Source organism: Anabas testudineus, chromosome 3, assembly GCF_900324465.2.
Source record: "Anabas testudineus chromosome 3, fAnaTes1.2, whole genome shotgun sequence".
Taxonomy (NCBI): Eukaryota; Metazoa; Chordata; class Actinopteri; order Anabantiformes; family Anabantidae; genus Anabas; species Anabas testudineus.
Window position 1 is genome coordinate 22,369,877 of NC_046612.1, and position 17,456 is coordinate 22,387,332.

Sequence of the window (17,456 nt, forward strand, 5' to 3'; positions counted from 1 at the left end):
GTTCATTTTGTTTTGTTATGTTGTAATTATGTATCACAAATAGGTCCAGGAGCTTTCGAGGTGATCCAGATTTGCTGAGCTCTGTCACAGTCCATCAGGAGGTGTTGTTGTGTCTCATCTTCATTGCAGTAAATCATCAGACACTATTTTATTTTAACATAGCTGCTCTGTCTGGAAGCCGACAAACACTGGACATCTGTGATACTCTCTTGAGATATTTTTGTTTTTTAATACTTTTATTATCCTTTTCCCCTGTGTTCCAATTATTGTTTTTTTTAATAATTAAATATATAAGTATATGCACAGTTATTTTTTTTAATAGGAACTGTGTGGTGCTTTGTCTTTTCTTTTTGCCACAGGGAGCAATCTCCAACCCAGACACCATTTCCAGAGATGGCAGCTGATATGTTTTTAATAAAAGCAAATTTGAAATTGTAGATCCAAATCAACAGCCTCTAACTCTGCCTGTTTTGTTTTGTTTAGTGTTTTTTATTTCTCTTTTAGTCACTTGTCTGGTTGTCTCCCTTATCAGGTCCACACACCATCTAGCTTGTTCATCATTCTGTTATTTGGAGGCAGGTAGTCTAACATATTTGTTTTTACACTGTTTCCCTCACTATCTGTTACAGTTTCCCACCTCTGATGATGATAAAAATAATAATGATGATGATGATGATGATGACTTGTTCGGTCTGATACATGACTGTTAATTTAGAGCTTTTAAATGATGGCATAATGCGTTTAAAAGCTCATTGAGGGATTCTGTACACCTGTTATTTACACTTCACAGCGGCAGTCCTACCTGCGCCCACCATCTAGAATGATCTAAATTAACAGTGAAAAGAGCCAGTCATTAATTCTTCAAATATCAAAACGAGAGCATTTTAACCAGTAAACATTTTGTTGTTGTTGTTGTTTTGCCAACTCACCAAATTAATGTTATTTAAGCACAGTTGAGTAAATGTGTCACAACAGTTGTCATCAAGTGCAACAGCGCATAAAGACTTGTTGATTATGTAGGGTTATAATCAAAATCACCACTCTGGCATTTTGAAAATTATACTCTTTCAATTTGTCATTTGGACTTTAAACTGTTAATTGTTCAGTCTTACTACAAATAAGATGATTATGCCCAGACTGGTGCTGCTAAAATGCAGTTGTGTTTCACCAATGCATTTTGGGAACAAAGTAATTTTTTGCGCAATGTGTTATAAAAGCTGAAATCTATAATTGTGCGAACGTCCTGAAGCAGAGAATTGTGGCGATGGAGGCAGACTGTAACTCCTCTGCTTGAAACAGTCATCTTATCAGCCTCTCTGGATACACAGAAGGGAAGAAACCTTATTTCCTTTTTCACATTATCAAAGTCAGTCTCCTCTATCTGTCTCTGTCACAGGGAAAATCAGCCCACAGCCACAGTCTCACAGCACCTCACAGCATCAATGTATGAGAGGCCGCAGGCTTCATCCAGAGGACAGGTGGCGGAGCCACGTGGCTGGGGAGCAAAGCCCGGATTCTCCCCTCTCTGCAATCTGCACGGCTGAAATCATCATCCTCTTGTCCAAATACATCGGAGGGTTCCTCTCCAGTGTCGTTTGATTGACAGTGCCTGTGTCGGAGGGTTCGGCGCTGTGTACACCGAATGTCAAGCCTCGGCCAGACAACTGTCTGTCAGGTTGGAGAGTGAGTGGCGAGTGATGTAGGAGGATGGACCAGGGTGGAAGTAAGTGGAGGGAAGGGAGGGAAGTGCTGCCTCAGGAATCAGAGAACCTTGTCTGGCCTGCGGGATTTGGCTGCCTCAGAGCAGATCTGCTGCCTCTCCTCGGGCACTGACAGACACACCGCTCGCCAACGCTGTGAGAGTGCAGCATGATGATACTGCATGTTCGACCCCTGCACCACAACCTGAAGGCGCTCCATCATCTTGGCTGGGAGGACAGAGGACCGCAGACAAGCTCCTGCACACCAACTCAAACCAATCTTTCACCAAGATGAAAGCTACTATTTTTAGCTGCTCTGTCAGCTCAGGTAAAGAAAAATGTTGTCTCATTTTCCCCATTGGTTGTTCATGAGATCAAAAGCGACGTCAGAAAAGCAAAGGCAGCAAGGTGAGGATGCAGTGAACTGTCAGTGGGAGGTTTCAGCTGAAGGCAGCAGGAGAAAGTTCAGTATTACAGACGCTATTGATCCGGCGACGCCAGTTGACATGGAGTCCCATGAGACTGACTGTCCTGTAGTGCAGATTAACTGAAGTCATTATTCCTGGGGCTCACCACGACCCACAACCACCCACTGCCGTCTCAAGACCAGCACAGCCGTCATAAAGCATTAGGCTCTGTTAGAGTGCTGTGATTATGGATGTAAAGATCGCCCGCACAGCCTGGCCACTCTGTCTCTCTGAATGGGCCTCGAGGTGAAGGCCTCCTTCTCCCTTAGTGGTGCTTTCATGCCTAATTTCTCTTTCTCTTTTTCTCTCTATCATTATCTACTGTAGCCTGTGCCTTACAGTTTCTAGCTCTTAATATTTCTTTCTGTCTGTCTTCTTTCACAGCCAATTTCTCTGTTTTACTGTCAGTTTTTCAGTCTTGATTTGAGCCCGTCTCTGTCTGTCTGCTCTTCTTTCTGCGATTTTCTCTCACTAACTCACTCCTGTGATCTTGTATCAAAGTCCACTTTATTCTCAAATAACCATCTGACAAATTAGAGAACAGTGAGCAAGGCATTGTTATACAATGTCCATGCAAAATATGCCAGGGCATTTCATAGCTATGCATCACTCCCGCATTCATTTTGGGGAGGTTGACTGAGTGAAGCAAGCAAGAAAAGTAATTAAGATCCTAAAGAAACACAAAGTAACACACACACACACACTCAGACACACACTGGCAACCTCTAGTAATATAACCTTAAAGATGCGACTAGTGATTTTGGACCAATATGGAGATAAAAAGACTCCAAAATACAAACTCACAGCAACTTAGATTGTCTTTTTATAAGCTCAGACATTATAGTTATTGATTCTGGTAGGACTGCACTCACCAAAGGAGTCAGAAGTTGTGAGCACTTAGTCTTTTTCCAGTGCAACAAAGGATTTTAAGTGACATTTTCTATGTGCTCACTTTCAAAGTTAAGTGAATTACATGGCTTTATTGTTTGGCTGCCTTGCAACCTTTTCATCCAAACATTTTCGGAGGTTCAAGCAATGTTGTGTTCCCACAGCCAGCTTTCACTTGGACTACTTTGAAGTACAGTGCTATCATAACCAGTTCAAAAGATGACCAAACCAAAAATGAGATCCAATTTGTAAAAACATGCGTACTCATTGGGGTTCCTCTTTTCTGCACCATTTTTCTTGTGTCACAAGGAAAAGACTTTATTCTTGGTTTGGTTAGCCAACTGCTAGATGCTAGACTTCAATTACTCATTAACTTCATGCTGGGCTGATCAGCTTGAGTAAGTTGTAAGAGTGTTAAGTCTAGAAACATGCTCCCTGCAGAGGACCGCAGCTCCTCTACAGTGTCCACTGTCCGCAGTAATCAGTGTTCACAGGAGCTCTCTAGTGGGCGCTGTGGAGTGCATCTAAAGGACCGACAGACGAAGAAAACTGTAAAAGCCAAACGTGACAGTTGCCAGAAATGTATATATTTACTGAATTGAACCATGCTTTATGTAAACCTCATACAGCACAGATGCTGATATCCTTGCTGTTATGCAGTTTTTCATCTTTAAAAATGCAGAAATTATCTTTAATTAATGTATTTCTGATGAGTTTCAAAAATGGGAAGCCATGTCAGGCCTAATCCCTGTTTTGTGTATCACAGTACAAAACTCCTCCATCACTTGACTGACTAGTTACCAGACTTTTGTTTGTGTGTGTGTAACTTCAGTTACAAGATACATCTTCTCGTTTGGAACACACCTCCAACACTTTTAAATACAGTACCAAGAAACCAACCAGTACCAAGTAAGTCATATTTTTATCGAGGTTATGAAAGTCACTGTCAAAATCACCTGGACACTGTTGTATCTGAAATAATTACTTTAATTTAGTTTTTTAGTACTTATGGCAACAAGAAAGCAAAATTTATCCTGATCACATTCACAGGGATAAAGCTACATACTGTATTTTCCTGTGCAACAGGTGAAATCCATCACGATGTCAGAGACAATAAATGAAATTTGAGCGTTTTAAATTGCAGTGGGCCATTTCTTCTAGCAAGTCAACAGCCTACAAACAGGTCCTTTAGGCTTTTTACAATGTCTGCCTGGGCACAGAGCTCATTCTATAGATAAATACAACTAGTGTAGACCTAGAGCATGAACTCGTGCACTCCATTCACAAGCGGAGAGTGTCCCAGTGGTCAAACTGTGGCTGATAGTCGGTGGGTGAGCAGCGGAGCGTTTCTCCTTGCAGTCCACACAGCTAGCAGATACCAAGCTCCATGACACCAGTATCAGAGGGTGGCAAACCTCTGTGTTTGTGTTTACAGTGAGATTAGCCTCACACACATCCAAGCACTCGAGCATGAGGACTGAATGTAAATTTGAACTCGGTATGAATTTATAAATGTGCCGATTCAATTTGAACTGCTTGTTTACTCTCCCAAACCTCCACGTCTGGGAAATAAGCCTTGCTATATGCACTGTTTAACTGGCGCATCTAATGTGTTGTTCCACTTTTTCACGAGCAGTCCCTTTTTTCCCCGTAATGGTAAAATCCATTACCCCCACTCCCGAATAATCCTCCCCCAACTCCTAAGCCAACCAGAGAGCCAAGGAATGTGCATTATCAAACAGCAGCTTGGTTCACCTACTGTAGCAACACAGGAGCTGGCACAGCAACAATGCTTCTCATGGTCTGTTTCCCACACTGAAGAGTGATTTCATGTGGTGCATTGTGGGCGGTGAGGTTTTGAAAAATGGTGGGGGTGGCCTACTATACAATCTAATGTTAAAGGGAGATCCTGAAGTACCCTTAAACCACCCCACCCCCCTCCTCATTCCAACACAGCAGCTATCTCCCACAGTCACATGGCTTCAGCAGAGCAGAGCGGCAGGCTGGCCTGTGGGAGGGAATCAAGTCCATGCAACCTTTACCTGCACAGCAACGCCAACTTCCAATTTAACACACTCGGAAAGCAGCAATGTGCCCACACAGAGGACGGTGGGCAGGAACCGTTAGAGTGTGATGTCAGTCGAATTACTGTTGATTCAGGGATGTCAATGCAAGTATAAGCATCCAGTGGCCAGCTAAATGCGTAACACGCACACAACGTACTAATGCATGTATTTTTAATTGAAATAAAAGGCATTTTTCTCTAAAAAGGTCCAGCATGAGTGTAGGAGGAAGTCCTCCTCCAGTGCCATGCTAAATCGAGAAAGGATAGGATCAGGAGAAATAAACAGCCGTTGTGCGTTTCTTAAAGGATCAAAAGTCACGGAATAACTCCCACAGACGCAAAACACTTAAAGTAGCACACAATGCTGGATTTACTATCACAGCTCTGTAAACGGTTGAATAGCTGCTGTTGTGTATTCTGTATTGCTATAATGTCAGAATTCCAAACACGCAAATGAAACTATTTCCTCTTTTTTCAGAGAGCGCTAGGCATGGGTACGTATCAAAGCAATTGTATTTTTATTTGTATTCTTTGTCTGTTCTCTAAATTGTTCTGCTGTTGATTTGAACCTTCCCTTCTCCCCTTTACTGCTTTTTAAAAAAGAAAACTGTTGCTGGTAAAATGTCTGTCTACCTTTCTTCCATTGAAAGTTACAGTATATTTACACTAAATACATTTGTCCCATTACATTTTTCTTGACTCCTTTCCTCAACAGTTACTGTTGAGTCTCCCCTAAATGCAGCGTGTCCCTGTCTGTTCTTTCCTATTATTCAGTTTTTGTATTGTGGTTTTCACATTTCTTGACAGTTGGCCCTGTTTTAGTATTTTATTTGACATGTTAACCAAACCATTTTTATTATCTCCTATGAATTTCCTGTTTTTCCCGTGTTCTTGTGCTATTTCATCTCTTTTTTATCTCTCTTCTTTTCATCCATAACGTTAATGTCCCCCACACCTCCTCCGACAATGCAGGCAAAGTTCCACTCGCCAGTCCAACCTCCCTTTGACAACTGCTGACCTGCTGCCATCTTGATTTTGTATTTGCAGCAGTGAAGAACTATAGTGCTATAAAACACTTTGCACATTGATTTCTTATGGTGAAATTCTTCCATCCTTTTAAACTCATGCCTCTTTGAGTCTCTACATTCGGTTAGGATGACCTCCAGCCACAATCCTGGGCCCTACCTGCTTTCTGGGAGTTTCGGCTAATTGCCTCAAACATGAATAGAAGATGCTTGACGCAGAGAGCATATCTGGGTTCAGCATTCATTTACACCTTGGAGATCACCACTTTATTTTTAAATGCCCATTTTCGATGGAAGAAGTGACAGACGGCACATTAACGAGACTGCAGGTGTCACCTGTTTCAATTGTTTCAATCTCCCAGTCAAGCCACTACCTGAAGCCAACAGCCTATGTGAAGGAGAAGCTCTTAGGATGAAATGAAAGTCTATTTTAAAGAAATGCGAAAGAGAAAACAGAGGTCTTAAAAGCCTCAACAAGGTAAACAGAGAATGGCCCGACTTCTAATTAAAGGTAGTCTCAGGCTAGCTGGCCAGATGACCCAAGTATGAAAGTGACATTTAGCAATGAAAAAAAAAAAAAAGAAAGAAAAAAACACGTAGTCGGGAAGATTTAATGAGAGAGAGTTTCTCTACTTCCCTCTCCTTGTGGGGAGTGACCTTTCCGACTCCCAGATGACAACGTTCCCTCTAGATTTATTGGGCTTCTCCCCTAGCTGCGCTGGAATAGAAGAGAAGAGTTGCCTCACCATCCAGACACTGACCTTTAATTTGACACAGGCAGGGACAAGCACGGTGTGCGACGCCTGGCTGACCAGCGGCATCAAACAGAAAACCGGACACAATGTTGTCAGAAATGAGTTGAAAGCCTAAGACCTTGTAGTGGCGCCTTTGTTCATAGACTTAATTTCCACCTGGTGCTTTGTGTCCAGGATAAATGTGCGTGAGATGAATGTCACAGTAGCAGATAAAACAGAGGAGTCACACCCAAACACATGGACGGATCAAAGGGAAGAGGCAGAAAAGGAAGTCGTTGGAATGATAGTGAAAGGTCCCCACTTAGCTGGTGGCAGCCATTGTCCTCAGTGTTAATCAGTGTTAATCTCGTGTGTCAAAAAGAAAGAAAGAAACAAATATATATGATGAGATACATTTTTCCCTCTTCTTGGTGCATTTGGAATAGATTATTTTTAGGGGTAAATTCCTTTTTCGACTTCTCTCATGGGTGTCACCACAGCAGACAATCACATCTTAATCCAAACTGGTAATCTCTGATCTTATTATTCCCATAGTCCCACTTTCTATCTTAACCACCTTTTCTACATTATTCCTTTAAGGTTCAAGCTCGTAGGTCACGCGTCGCAGTGAAGCAAGTCAGGTTATGTAAAGAGTCAAAGGTCAAGTGCACTAGAGGTATAAAGAGGAATAAAAATGTTTGTGGCTGCATGACCACACCCACAGCCTAGGTGAAAGTGACCGTGTGCTGCTGGTGCATCGTCTTGCTCTGTGTGACCATTTGTCAGTGCCTGCCTGACCAAGCAAAGTCATATTACCCAGTCTGAGAAGCTTGTACTGTAACTGTGAGAGCGTGGGAGAGACTGAAATGGAGCAGGCTATGCAATGACTAATAAATAATAATGACTTAATAATAATAAAACGTACCCACTATAGTCTCATAGCCTCCCTGAAATAACACAATTCATTCATGTAAAATAAATCTCCAGAGCAGCAGTACTCACGATCTTGTCTTTTAGATTGGTTATCAATGCAGGATGAAAGAGCTGCAGATTGAACCTTCAGTGGCACCAGTTACGTGCACGTGCGGGTGATTTAGTAAATAACTTTCTTTAGGAGATTAAAGCTTTCCCACTGTTATATGAAGACATCTAACAAGTTCTCTCCTTTGTATCTCCAGTATCACATTCAGTGAGCAAGAAAAAAAAGAAAAACTCCTGAAATCAATCAATTAAATCCCGACACAATGACAATTTGCTTCAGGCTCTCAAACAACATCTGCAGGAACATCAACAAATCAAATCCAGAAGGAGACTTTTAAATGTACTGTTGAAGGCGATGGTGTAACAGACAGTGTCTCTGCGTCTCTGTTACAGATTAATTTAATAAGCCTGGTATGATTTCACCTTTTTTTTATGCTTTTGGAACTGAAGTGAAACATAATTGAATAGTATGTATTATCAAGAGTAATTTCTTTATTTTACATTTATTTATTTATTTTTAGGCGAAGGTTTTTTAATGGCTCAGTTGGACTAAAATTACTTGATCATGTTTGTTCAAACCCCCCCACATGGCCCAGCCCTAGCCACAGGAACAATGATGTAAGGGCTCAGTGCATCACTAAAAGTCCAGTAACTAACAGTGACAGTAAAATTGTCTTATTCAATGACAGATGCTGCACTCGCACTTTTCTTTATAAATGTTTTCCCTATGCTTCAAAAAGTGATTTTTGGTGTAACAGAAAGAAGAAAACACCGTTTTTATGTGTTGTCTGGGAGCTGTAGAACTGAGCAAAGTTCACGGAGTAAAGATCTGGGTGTGAAACTAAATATGGAGCACAGACAAGACTGCTCGTTTACAGGTCTTGTAATCACAGCAACCATTGATGAAACTGTGAAAATACTCTACACTGAGTATGGTCATCTTCTGTAGCAACACTCTAAACTGTTACTGATTGTTCCTTTAATGTCCCCTTACGGTACTTAAGTGGTCCGAGGCTGTTTCATCACTTTCTCCAGCCACAACAACTGGTGAGATGGGGTTTGCATCTGAGTCACTGGTGCCACTGAGACAAACACAGTAATGTGTGTTTACTTGATGAGCGATGTTCTTAAAGACAGAAATCCTACAGAGACATTCTTAAAGCAAATTGCTTGACTAGAGAAAAGTTTCCGCATTAATTTTATTGAAATAACTGCAGCTGCAGACTTTGGGTGATAATTTAAAAGTGAAAGTTAAGGTGGTAAAAACAGATTTTTCTGACCCTATAAAGTCAAAATGATGTTGTAACAGCAATGAGTTCTCCTGTCTGACAGCCCACACAGTAAACTCATAACCTTTAGAGAATGTTATATGACTATATGCAACTTGAATATTAACTTAGAAACAAACTGTTTTTTAAGCTCTTACTTATTTATTCCATTTTGTTATGTCTTTGCTTATTATCCGACTCAAACTGTATCCACTAGACATTAAAACAATTAGATATAACATGTTAATAAGATGTTTTGTACCTTAGCACACAGCTAGGCTTGCTGACAGTGAATTTCCTATTCCGTTCGGTATCCATATGTGGTTGTAAATATTTGAGTCTGACAGATAGACTGACAACCTGCTCAGGGTGTACCCCGCCTCTCGCTCACTGACAGCTGGGATCGGCTCCAGCCCCCTGTGCAACCCTTAACAAGATAAGCAGTAAAGATAATGGATGGATGTGTGGATCACTGGTTGTCTTTAGAACTATTTGGCCTTGATGCTATTGAAAACCTTTACTAGCCTATATACTGTAAAAAGGTAACATCACAGTGCAGTGGTAACAGGAATCAGTGGGATTATTCGTGACTCCAGAGTAATTTAAGAGTCTGTTTCTATTTATCAGGTGGGAGTGCACAGAGGCGATCAGGGAAAAGAGAATTTTGTGATTTTAGCATTTAGATGGAAAACGCTGTTATGTTAACGCTACATAAAGTCTGGATAATACTTTACAGTTGAAGTGTCCTTTCCTTACAAACTTATTTCCTGCTTAAGCGCGTCTCTACCGATCAGTTCTGTGTCATGTCTAGTTTTCTGTCTGGATGCAGCGACCTTGATCTTTGACCACTGACTAGTAGTCATGGTTACGTAGCTTCTTTTACTGTTAACACTAATTGACTCAGCAGCAGCAGGCGTTTAAAATGTAAATACTTTGACAGTTTGTTAATTTTATGTTTGCATCTTACAAGAACAAAGTGTTGCTCAAACATGTCATGAATGTATGTTACACAAATTTAAGGGAGTTCTTTAGTCTGGAGCTTTGAGATACTTCACAATTCCCTCATCTGAGTTGTCTAAGCAGAAAATTAAAGATGTGTCTTGCTCAAGGACATATCAGCAGGATATAGGAATACTGAACACACTGCATTAATTACATCTCTGCATCTTCTTTATTCACCAGCATGCTGTAGCTGCTAGTCTCTCAGGATCCGCCATACTTTAATTAGGTTTGTTTTGGACTCAAATAAAATGCAGGGAGACGACAGAGGTCACTTTATAATGACAGCACTGATGCTTTGACAAGTGCTGGTAAAAAAAAAAAACACAAAAAAACTAAAACTGTATTAAATATAAAATCTAATGCACCACATACAGTACATGTTTCAGTCTGAATATCTGGCTGTTTGTTTGGACATTAGTTTGACTGAAGCTGCTGCTTGGAAGCTAACGAAGAGAGATAGACTTTTAGAGGCTGTCCTTTTTTGCTGCACAGTTTGCATAGTTGGACAAGCTAAAGGTTAGGTCAAATGTATGCTTTTCCCAAGAAAATGGTTCAGTTTATCAGTGTTACAATAAAGTCTTATAGAATAAGGACTAACGGACGTTAGACTAAGTGACACTATCTCGTATAATAAGTTTGGCTGAAGTAAATGTCTCCAAATGCAGTAGAGCAGGAATCGGCTGCTAACATTAATCTGACAGCATTCAGAATCGGCTCCCACACAGTGGATTCAGTAGTCATAACATCACCTGTAACCCCCAACAATAATGTTGTAAGAAATGCTGCTGGCCCTGCGTGGAACACTTCAGGTTTCTACTTTAAGGAGCAAGCTTGTAATCCAGACACTTACATTTGAGCAGATAGACAGCCTGTGCAATGAATTCCCTACATTTTTGCAGTTATATTTCTATTTTTGGAGAGGATAAAAACTCCAAATGCTTTTTTTTATAGTTTTATTTTATTAGATCATATTCAGTGGAAGGGTTCAGCCAATGGTAAATTGTCAAGTGAAGATATGGAGCTTAACAAGACGTAACGTACAAAACAGCGAGTGAGGTTTAACGGAGGACACGACAATACTACAAGTGGTTAAGAGGTTTATTTTAAGAGGCTCAGGTGGGGGAAGAGGGAGGAAACAGGAAAAAGCAACTGGTGAGCGGAGGATTCTGGGAAATGAAGTCAGGAGCAGGGGGATGACGAGAGAGTACAGAGGACTGGGTCAGCAAATGTCTAGGAGATGCTGGGTAATGAAGTCCCTGATGCAAGATCAAAGGCAGGAGAGCGGTTAACATGTGAGTAGGTGAGTGTTTCAAGACTGAGGGGGGGGATCTACAACAGGTGATAAAATGACATCCACTCTCCCATCAGAGTGGGAGAGGGCCAGAACGAGGAGTTACAAGAACCAGGTCTGAGCAGAGAATCGATGGTCAGAATGCAGGTCAGGTCAGGAACAGGTATGAAAATGACTGGCCAGTGACTTCATGAACCACGTGGAAGGAAGGAAACAGATGCAAGAGATCCTGGTGATTACAGGTGATCAGAGAGAGGGCGACGTCATAAGTCCAAATACGGTCAGACAGGAAGTGGCTGGGGAGCAGGTGTGTGGCCAGGTGTGAGCAGGTGGCAGGACCCGGCAGGGATCACGACACCATGTGTGGTAGATGAAGTAGACTGATATTAAAATAACCCTGTGCAACTTAAGCATGAGACTCGAAATCGATGCACTCTTAGAGCGGAGCACCGGGAGAGGTGAGTCACACAGGGCTTTGATAAAACCTCCTCACATGGATTTGTGAACATATTTCTAACATTTGGAAAATGTTACATACTGTAGCTTTAACTGAAAAGAGTGACTGGGCTCAGTGTTAATTACATGGGATCAGTGATCTCTGTGCCGTCTGCGGTTCGGCCTGTTTTGGCCTGGACATGTGAGGGAAGGAACAGCGTCAGTTCTTCTCACAAAAGAGAGCAACCAGTTGAGCGTCTGATGGGCCGTGCTTTGAGCAGACCTGTCTGACACAGACATCAATGAGGTCGGCCTTCTGAGGCTAAGCTTAGGCATAATAATTAATCTTCTCTGACACCATCATCCTCTGTGTCACCTAGCAACTGCCCACCTGCATTAACGAGACCACAGAAGAAGTCTGTCACAGACTGTCAGTCTCTCACTGGCTGAATCTACTGAAACTCATTTGATGTACCTTTTCTGTTTGGGCCAGCATTTACTAACCTGTTTGAGTATATATTGGGGATCTTTAAATGAGAATCTTTAAAACAAGCTTTTATTCCAGGTTCTAGCTTCTTCTAGTAGTTCTTGCACTACTAATCATAGACTAGGAGTTTGAACTTCACACTCTAATTTACCACAGACGAGAGCAAAAGACAAACAGAGGATATCATCACTCATCTGATTCTTTCTCTCCCTCGTTTTTGATCAATTTAAGTCTCCTACAACTGCACAGAAAGTGTGTTTAGTAAGAAGGAAGGAGAAAGAGGTGGGAAAGTTACCGTCGTCTGTTTTCAGGCTTGTGTTCGAAAATTGATCCTCCGGAGAGAAAATTAAACTGAAGGCACGGTTTAAATATCTTTCATTAAGTGTTGGTGAGCTCAATTAGCCACACCAGTCGCTTAAAGAGACAGACGTGGGTCACCCAGATGCCCAAAATCAGCCCATCGGCTTCTCACTAACAGACGGGATTTAGTTCTCTGGTGACAAATAGGGAATTTACAGTGCTATGATATCCTAATTATGAAGCACTACTAGCCAGTTCTCATTCTCTCCCCCCCCCCCCCACACACACACACACGCTGTGCAAGGCGTACACATTTAAGCTTAACAGCAGTCATCCTCAGACGAAAAGCGATACCAAACTGCTTCTCAGTCGACAACTGGAAATTGCAGATGTCAGTGTGTTCAGGTAAAAGACTGTGACTGAGTTTCTCACCGTGTTTACTCCTGGAAAATTGGGGAATAACAGGCTGTCATATGGTGACACATCAGTCTTTGTTAAAGAAATTACTTTGCTCTTTGCCCAGCTCTCTGATGTGCGGCCTCCTGGACAAATTGACCATTTGGCGAGTGCAGACTAAATGGAACTGTGTCTTCTGCATGTCGCTTTACCAAAGCACAAAGAACCGGGGCAGATAGGAATCCAATTATCCAAGGCAAATAATGGATGTCTCATTTAAGATGTGCGGCTGTTGCGACAGTAATGGCAGCGCCACAATTTTCTTGAAGCCAGTCTCTATGAAATGCATCATCTTCTGCTCAACACTAACTCCTCTATAGCCATTTACTACATGCTGTCAGGCATAACCCATCATAATAAATCTTTAAAATCTAAAAGACACAGGAAACATGGTTGTCAGAGATGGAATATTTACTCACATGTAGCGTAGGTGTGGGTTCTGAGCGAATGCCCGCGCCTGGATCACTCTCAGGTTGCAATTCATGATAGTTCTGAAATGAGCAATGATAAAATACAGGTGAAACTGAAGAAACAAAGAAGTGTATACACACAGTAAAAGATAAGATAAGATAAGATAAGATAAGATAAGATAAGATAAGATAAGATAAGATAAGATAAGATAAGATAAGATAAGATAACACTATATTCATCATTTACTCACATGTCACAGCAGAGTCAGAGTCAAACTGACGTTAAAAGTAAAACAACAGAACTAAATATAAAATACAGAGTGCATCAATAGCATAATAATATTATACATACATAGATGATCATGTAACTACATCAAGGCTATTTTGATCTTTTTTTCTCACTTGCTTTGTCTTGCATGTTGTGCGTGTGCCTTTTAGTTCCTCATCTTGATATTTACTCTTTGAATCTGCTTTGTATAAGCATCCTAAGGTTTTTTTTTTTTCTTTTCTGGTTAAAAATATTCAGGTATTTAGGTTAAACTAAAAATACACAAAATGGTGTCTTCATGGTAAAAATACTAGCTTTTTGTCATGTCTGCAGAAGTTCACTATAACAATAGTTTTGTACCCACTACAGTTCTTCTTATTTTAACTTCTTTCTACATCTATATACCCTGTGGAACTAACACTGAAATGGAGAATTCACTTTGAACCATCATTTGATGGACATTTTGTGGATCTGTAAAGCTATTGCTGTAAAGCTAGTGAAACCTCTGATTAGAGCATGCATTCGAGCACATCCCCCTCACTGGTTAACCTTTCTGAACGGAAATATCTGTGAAATTAAACTAATCCCGATTTAGCTGGGGAACCTGTGGAATCCTCTCAAGGAGTGCAATAATTCCCAATGTCCCTGTTTGGGAACCACTGTTCTGGGCTACAATGGTAATGACTTCTAATCTTGTAATAACAGTTGCCACTATCCAATGAAGTCGCTGACATCATCGACAACCGCATCAAAACACAGTGTGTTGATTATATCCAGCTCCTATTAAAAAGTCTGAACACACGTCTGCAGTGATTGACAGGCATGTGAGGTTTTTAGGAAATTACAACAATAATAATCAATTCCTAGAAATGAACAAGGACTGGCAAACTTTGGTTATAATCCACTCGGCAGTAGTGACTGTGGCAGTGATCACTCAGCAACGAGCAGTGATGTGATGTTTGCTGTCTTTAGGTCTCAAACACATTTTGGAGACTGGACTGAAATATTTTTGACATTTAGTGTCATTGTCATTTAGTTTTCTAAACACAACTTAGAGACTTCAGAACTTCATCAAAATATTTTTACATGCTTTTGAACTCCTTTTTTTTTAATACCTTGGCTTTGTTATCAAAAATATCCACTGGATTAAAAACATCTACTTGAATATGTAAATGCCAGAACAGTGGTAAATGACAACTGGCAGCTTTCTAAAATTATAGTTACAATTTTTAGCCCACAGTTAGAAAAAGCTGCATTCTGGTTATATTGTATAATTTTCTCATTGTCAACAATAAGAAAGACGAGACGTGGGCCTACCAACTCAGCCACCATCACCCCTATTTCAGTTGAGCCCCATAATAAATTCCCTAAATTATGCTTTATATGGCTTCTTCAAAACAACTTAAAATAGTAATTAAAAATAAAATAAACTAATCTAACTTGCATGTATAATATACATATGCTATGGACAAGTCTGTAGACTGTTGACGGGCAGTGGTATATAACATATTTAATAAGTTAATGTTTGAATTCAGTAGTGCCTCTTTCTTATTTATTCTGTGCATCTGTATCCTACACATGAGTTCAAATGCAATATAAGCTGATGTACGGTATCCAGGAGTAACTAGGGCTGATTCTTCCTTCTATACTGCTCTAACAGCCCCACAAGGTAACGGCCCTCCCTGGGAATGCCTAAATACAGGCAGAGGGGGAGCCAGTGTCCCCAGACAAGGCAGCAGGAGAGAGGCAGTAGTAATGAGAAAAATGCTAATCTAGTGGTGGAGATATTGCACTTTGCCTCCCTGATGAAGGATCAAGAGGATCAGGGGAGAAGCCAGCACTGACTGTGGGCAAAGGGGAATATGGTTCTCTGCAGAGAAAAACAGAGAAGATATAAGGAGGCAGCATCTGAGGGAGGAGCAGGAGGAATGTAAAGGATGTGGCATCATACTGGAGAGCGGCAAAGCAGGGAAGGAGTGTTAGGAGCTGCTTTAAGAAGTGAAGGGATGAGGATTTTTTTTTTAAATGACTACAGCAGGGACCCCTAATTCAATTTTCCCTGCTGCTTTTTAGCATTATTTGATCAGTGGCTAAGCAAAGCGGAGGGGATGTTCCACCAGCGTGAGACTGTCAAGAATTGGAAGCTTGTTTAAACACTGGCTTGTGTTAGGATCTGAACACACCCTTCTCTCACTCTTCTCCCTGCACAACCTAACACCTTGTCATCTCCTCGGAGAATTAGCCTGGATTGTGTCACATTCAGACAAGCATCGGACATTAAATCCTAATACGTTGCTGGTGATGCTGCAGCCACTTGTTGTACTGAGCTGCATTACAGTGCTGCTATCACCCCTAGGAGAAAACGATTGGCCTCTCAGCAGGAAGCATGCAGACAACCTGATGGAAAACAGGGATTAAGAGTGGTACAGGTTCCACTGTCCTTTTCCAGCTCTGCAACACAGTAGGACTAAAATACAGTCAAGTGTTTGCCACTTGTCTCCCCTCACTCCGCACAAGATAACATCAGATACTCACAGTCTTTGCAATCCAGTGTAGAGCTCCATATCGACATCTCTAAGAGTCTGCAATCCAGTCCAGTTTTCTATGTGTCTGTAAACAGAAAGAAAGAGAATAGTAAATGAGAGGTTCCTGCTCATCCGAGGAGAAAAGGAAAACAAACCTGGAGACAAGATGAGTGAAAACTTTTCTTTTTTTTCAGTCCCAAGTTGCCAAATAACTATCTGTGTGTTGTCAATGTTTTTGAATCCATATTCATTTAAATTGCAATTATTGGAGCAGTTCTGACAGAGCGCTCTCTGCTGCCCTCTGATAGATTTAATTGCCAAGAGGCGGCTTCTGAAGCTTAATCTATGTGAGGGGAAGCGCAAGGGGGACAGACCAAATAAATACCGCAGATGACTTTACTTCTCCTAATACTATCAGACCCCCGGAGAAAACTCTCTCTGTGTGGCGCGATGAAAGAAGTGAAGCTTGTGTCTTTAAATTAGCATTAGGAAAAAGAGCATTTGTAAATGATTTGTCTGTTATGGATTGGAAATGAAACAGGCGACACACGTAGGGCACGCGGGTTTCAATTAAGCCGTGGGAAATGAGGAGATGGAGCAAAGGACATGGCGAAGGCTTTACCGCTTTGTTTTGGACGGAGGAAAACATTATTAAATGCTAAAGGGAATTTTTGTCTAAATGTCAAATTTCAAATCAGTGCCATGAACATAACAATCACTGAGAGACAAGCTAATGTTTTTTGTTTTTTTACATGGCAGGATGTCAAGTGAGTGACTATAAAGCAGACTATACACACACAGATTACACCCATATAGACTCCTCCTTACATCCACATTGGACACAGAGGTCATAAAGATGTTGCTGTCTAAACCTCCTATCTGCATCATCGTTCCGTAACGGCTGGGTATTCAGATAGCATGTTGTGTTTTATGACGACAGCGGGAAAATAACATTCCTGCAATTGGTTTTGTGAGCACATCCTTTTGGCTCCTGTGCATCTGGTCTACTATGATGAGGCAGCATCTGAAGCATCCTGTTTATGTGAGCGCTGCACTCCGGGGTGCATCACCTGTTTCTAGTGGAGAGGAGGAAACAGGTCTGCCAAATTTAACCAGTGCTGCTAGAACCCCACAGCGCATGATTTTATTGTTGG

General features: G+C 41.2%; 1 protein-coding gene across 2 annotated transcripts in view; it reads right to left on the reverse strand.

The window, feature by feature from the left end:
- The window catches only part of ntrk3b (neurotrophic tyrosine kinase, receptor, type 3b), a 153,169-nt gene that overhangs the window by 109,649 nt on the left and 26,064 nt on the right, over positions 1 to 17,456 (reverse strand). For both annotated transcript variants that reach the window (XM_026377628.1, XM_026377627.1), the window contains exons 2-3: positions 16,313 to 16,387; positions 13,519 to 13,590 (exon numbers count right to left, since the gene is read on the reverse strand). In XM_026377628.1, coding sequence (XP_026233413.1) covers positions 13,519 to 13,590; positions 16,313 to 16,387 — 147 coding nt within the window. The remainder of the gene's footprint in view (positions 1 to 13,518; positions 13,591 to 16,312; positions 16,388 to 17,456) is intronic.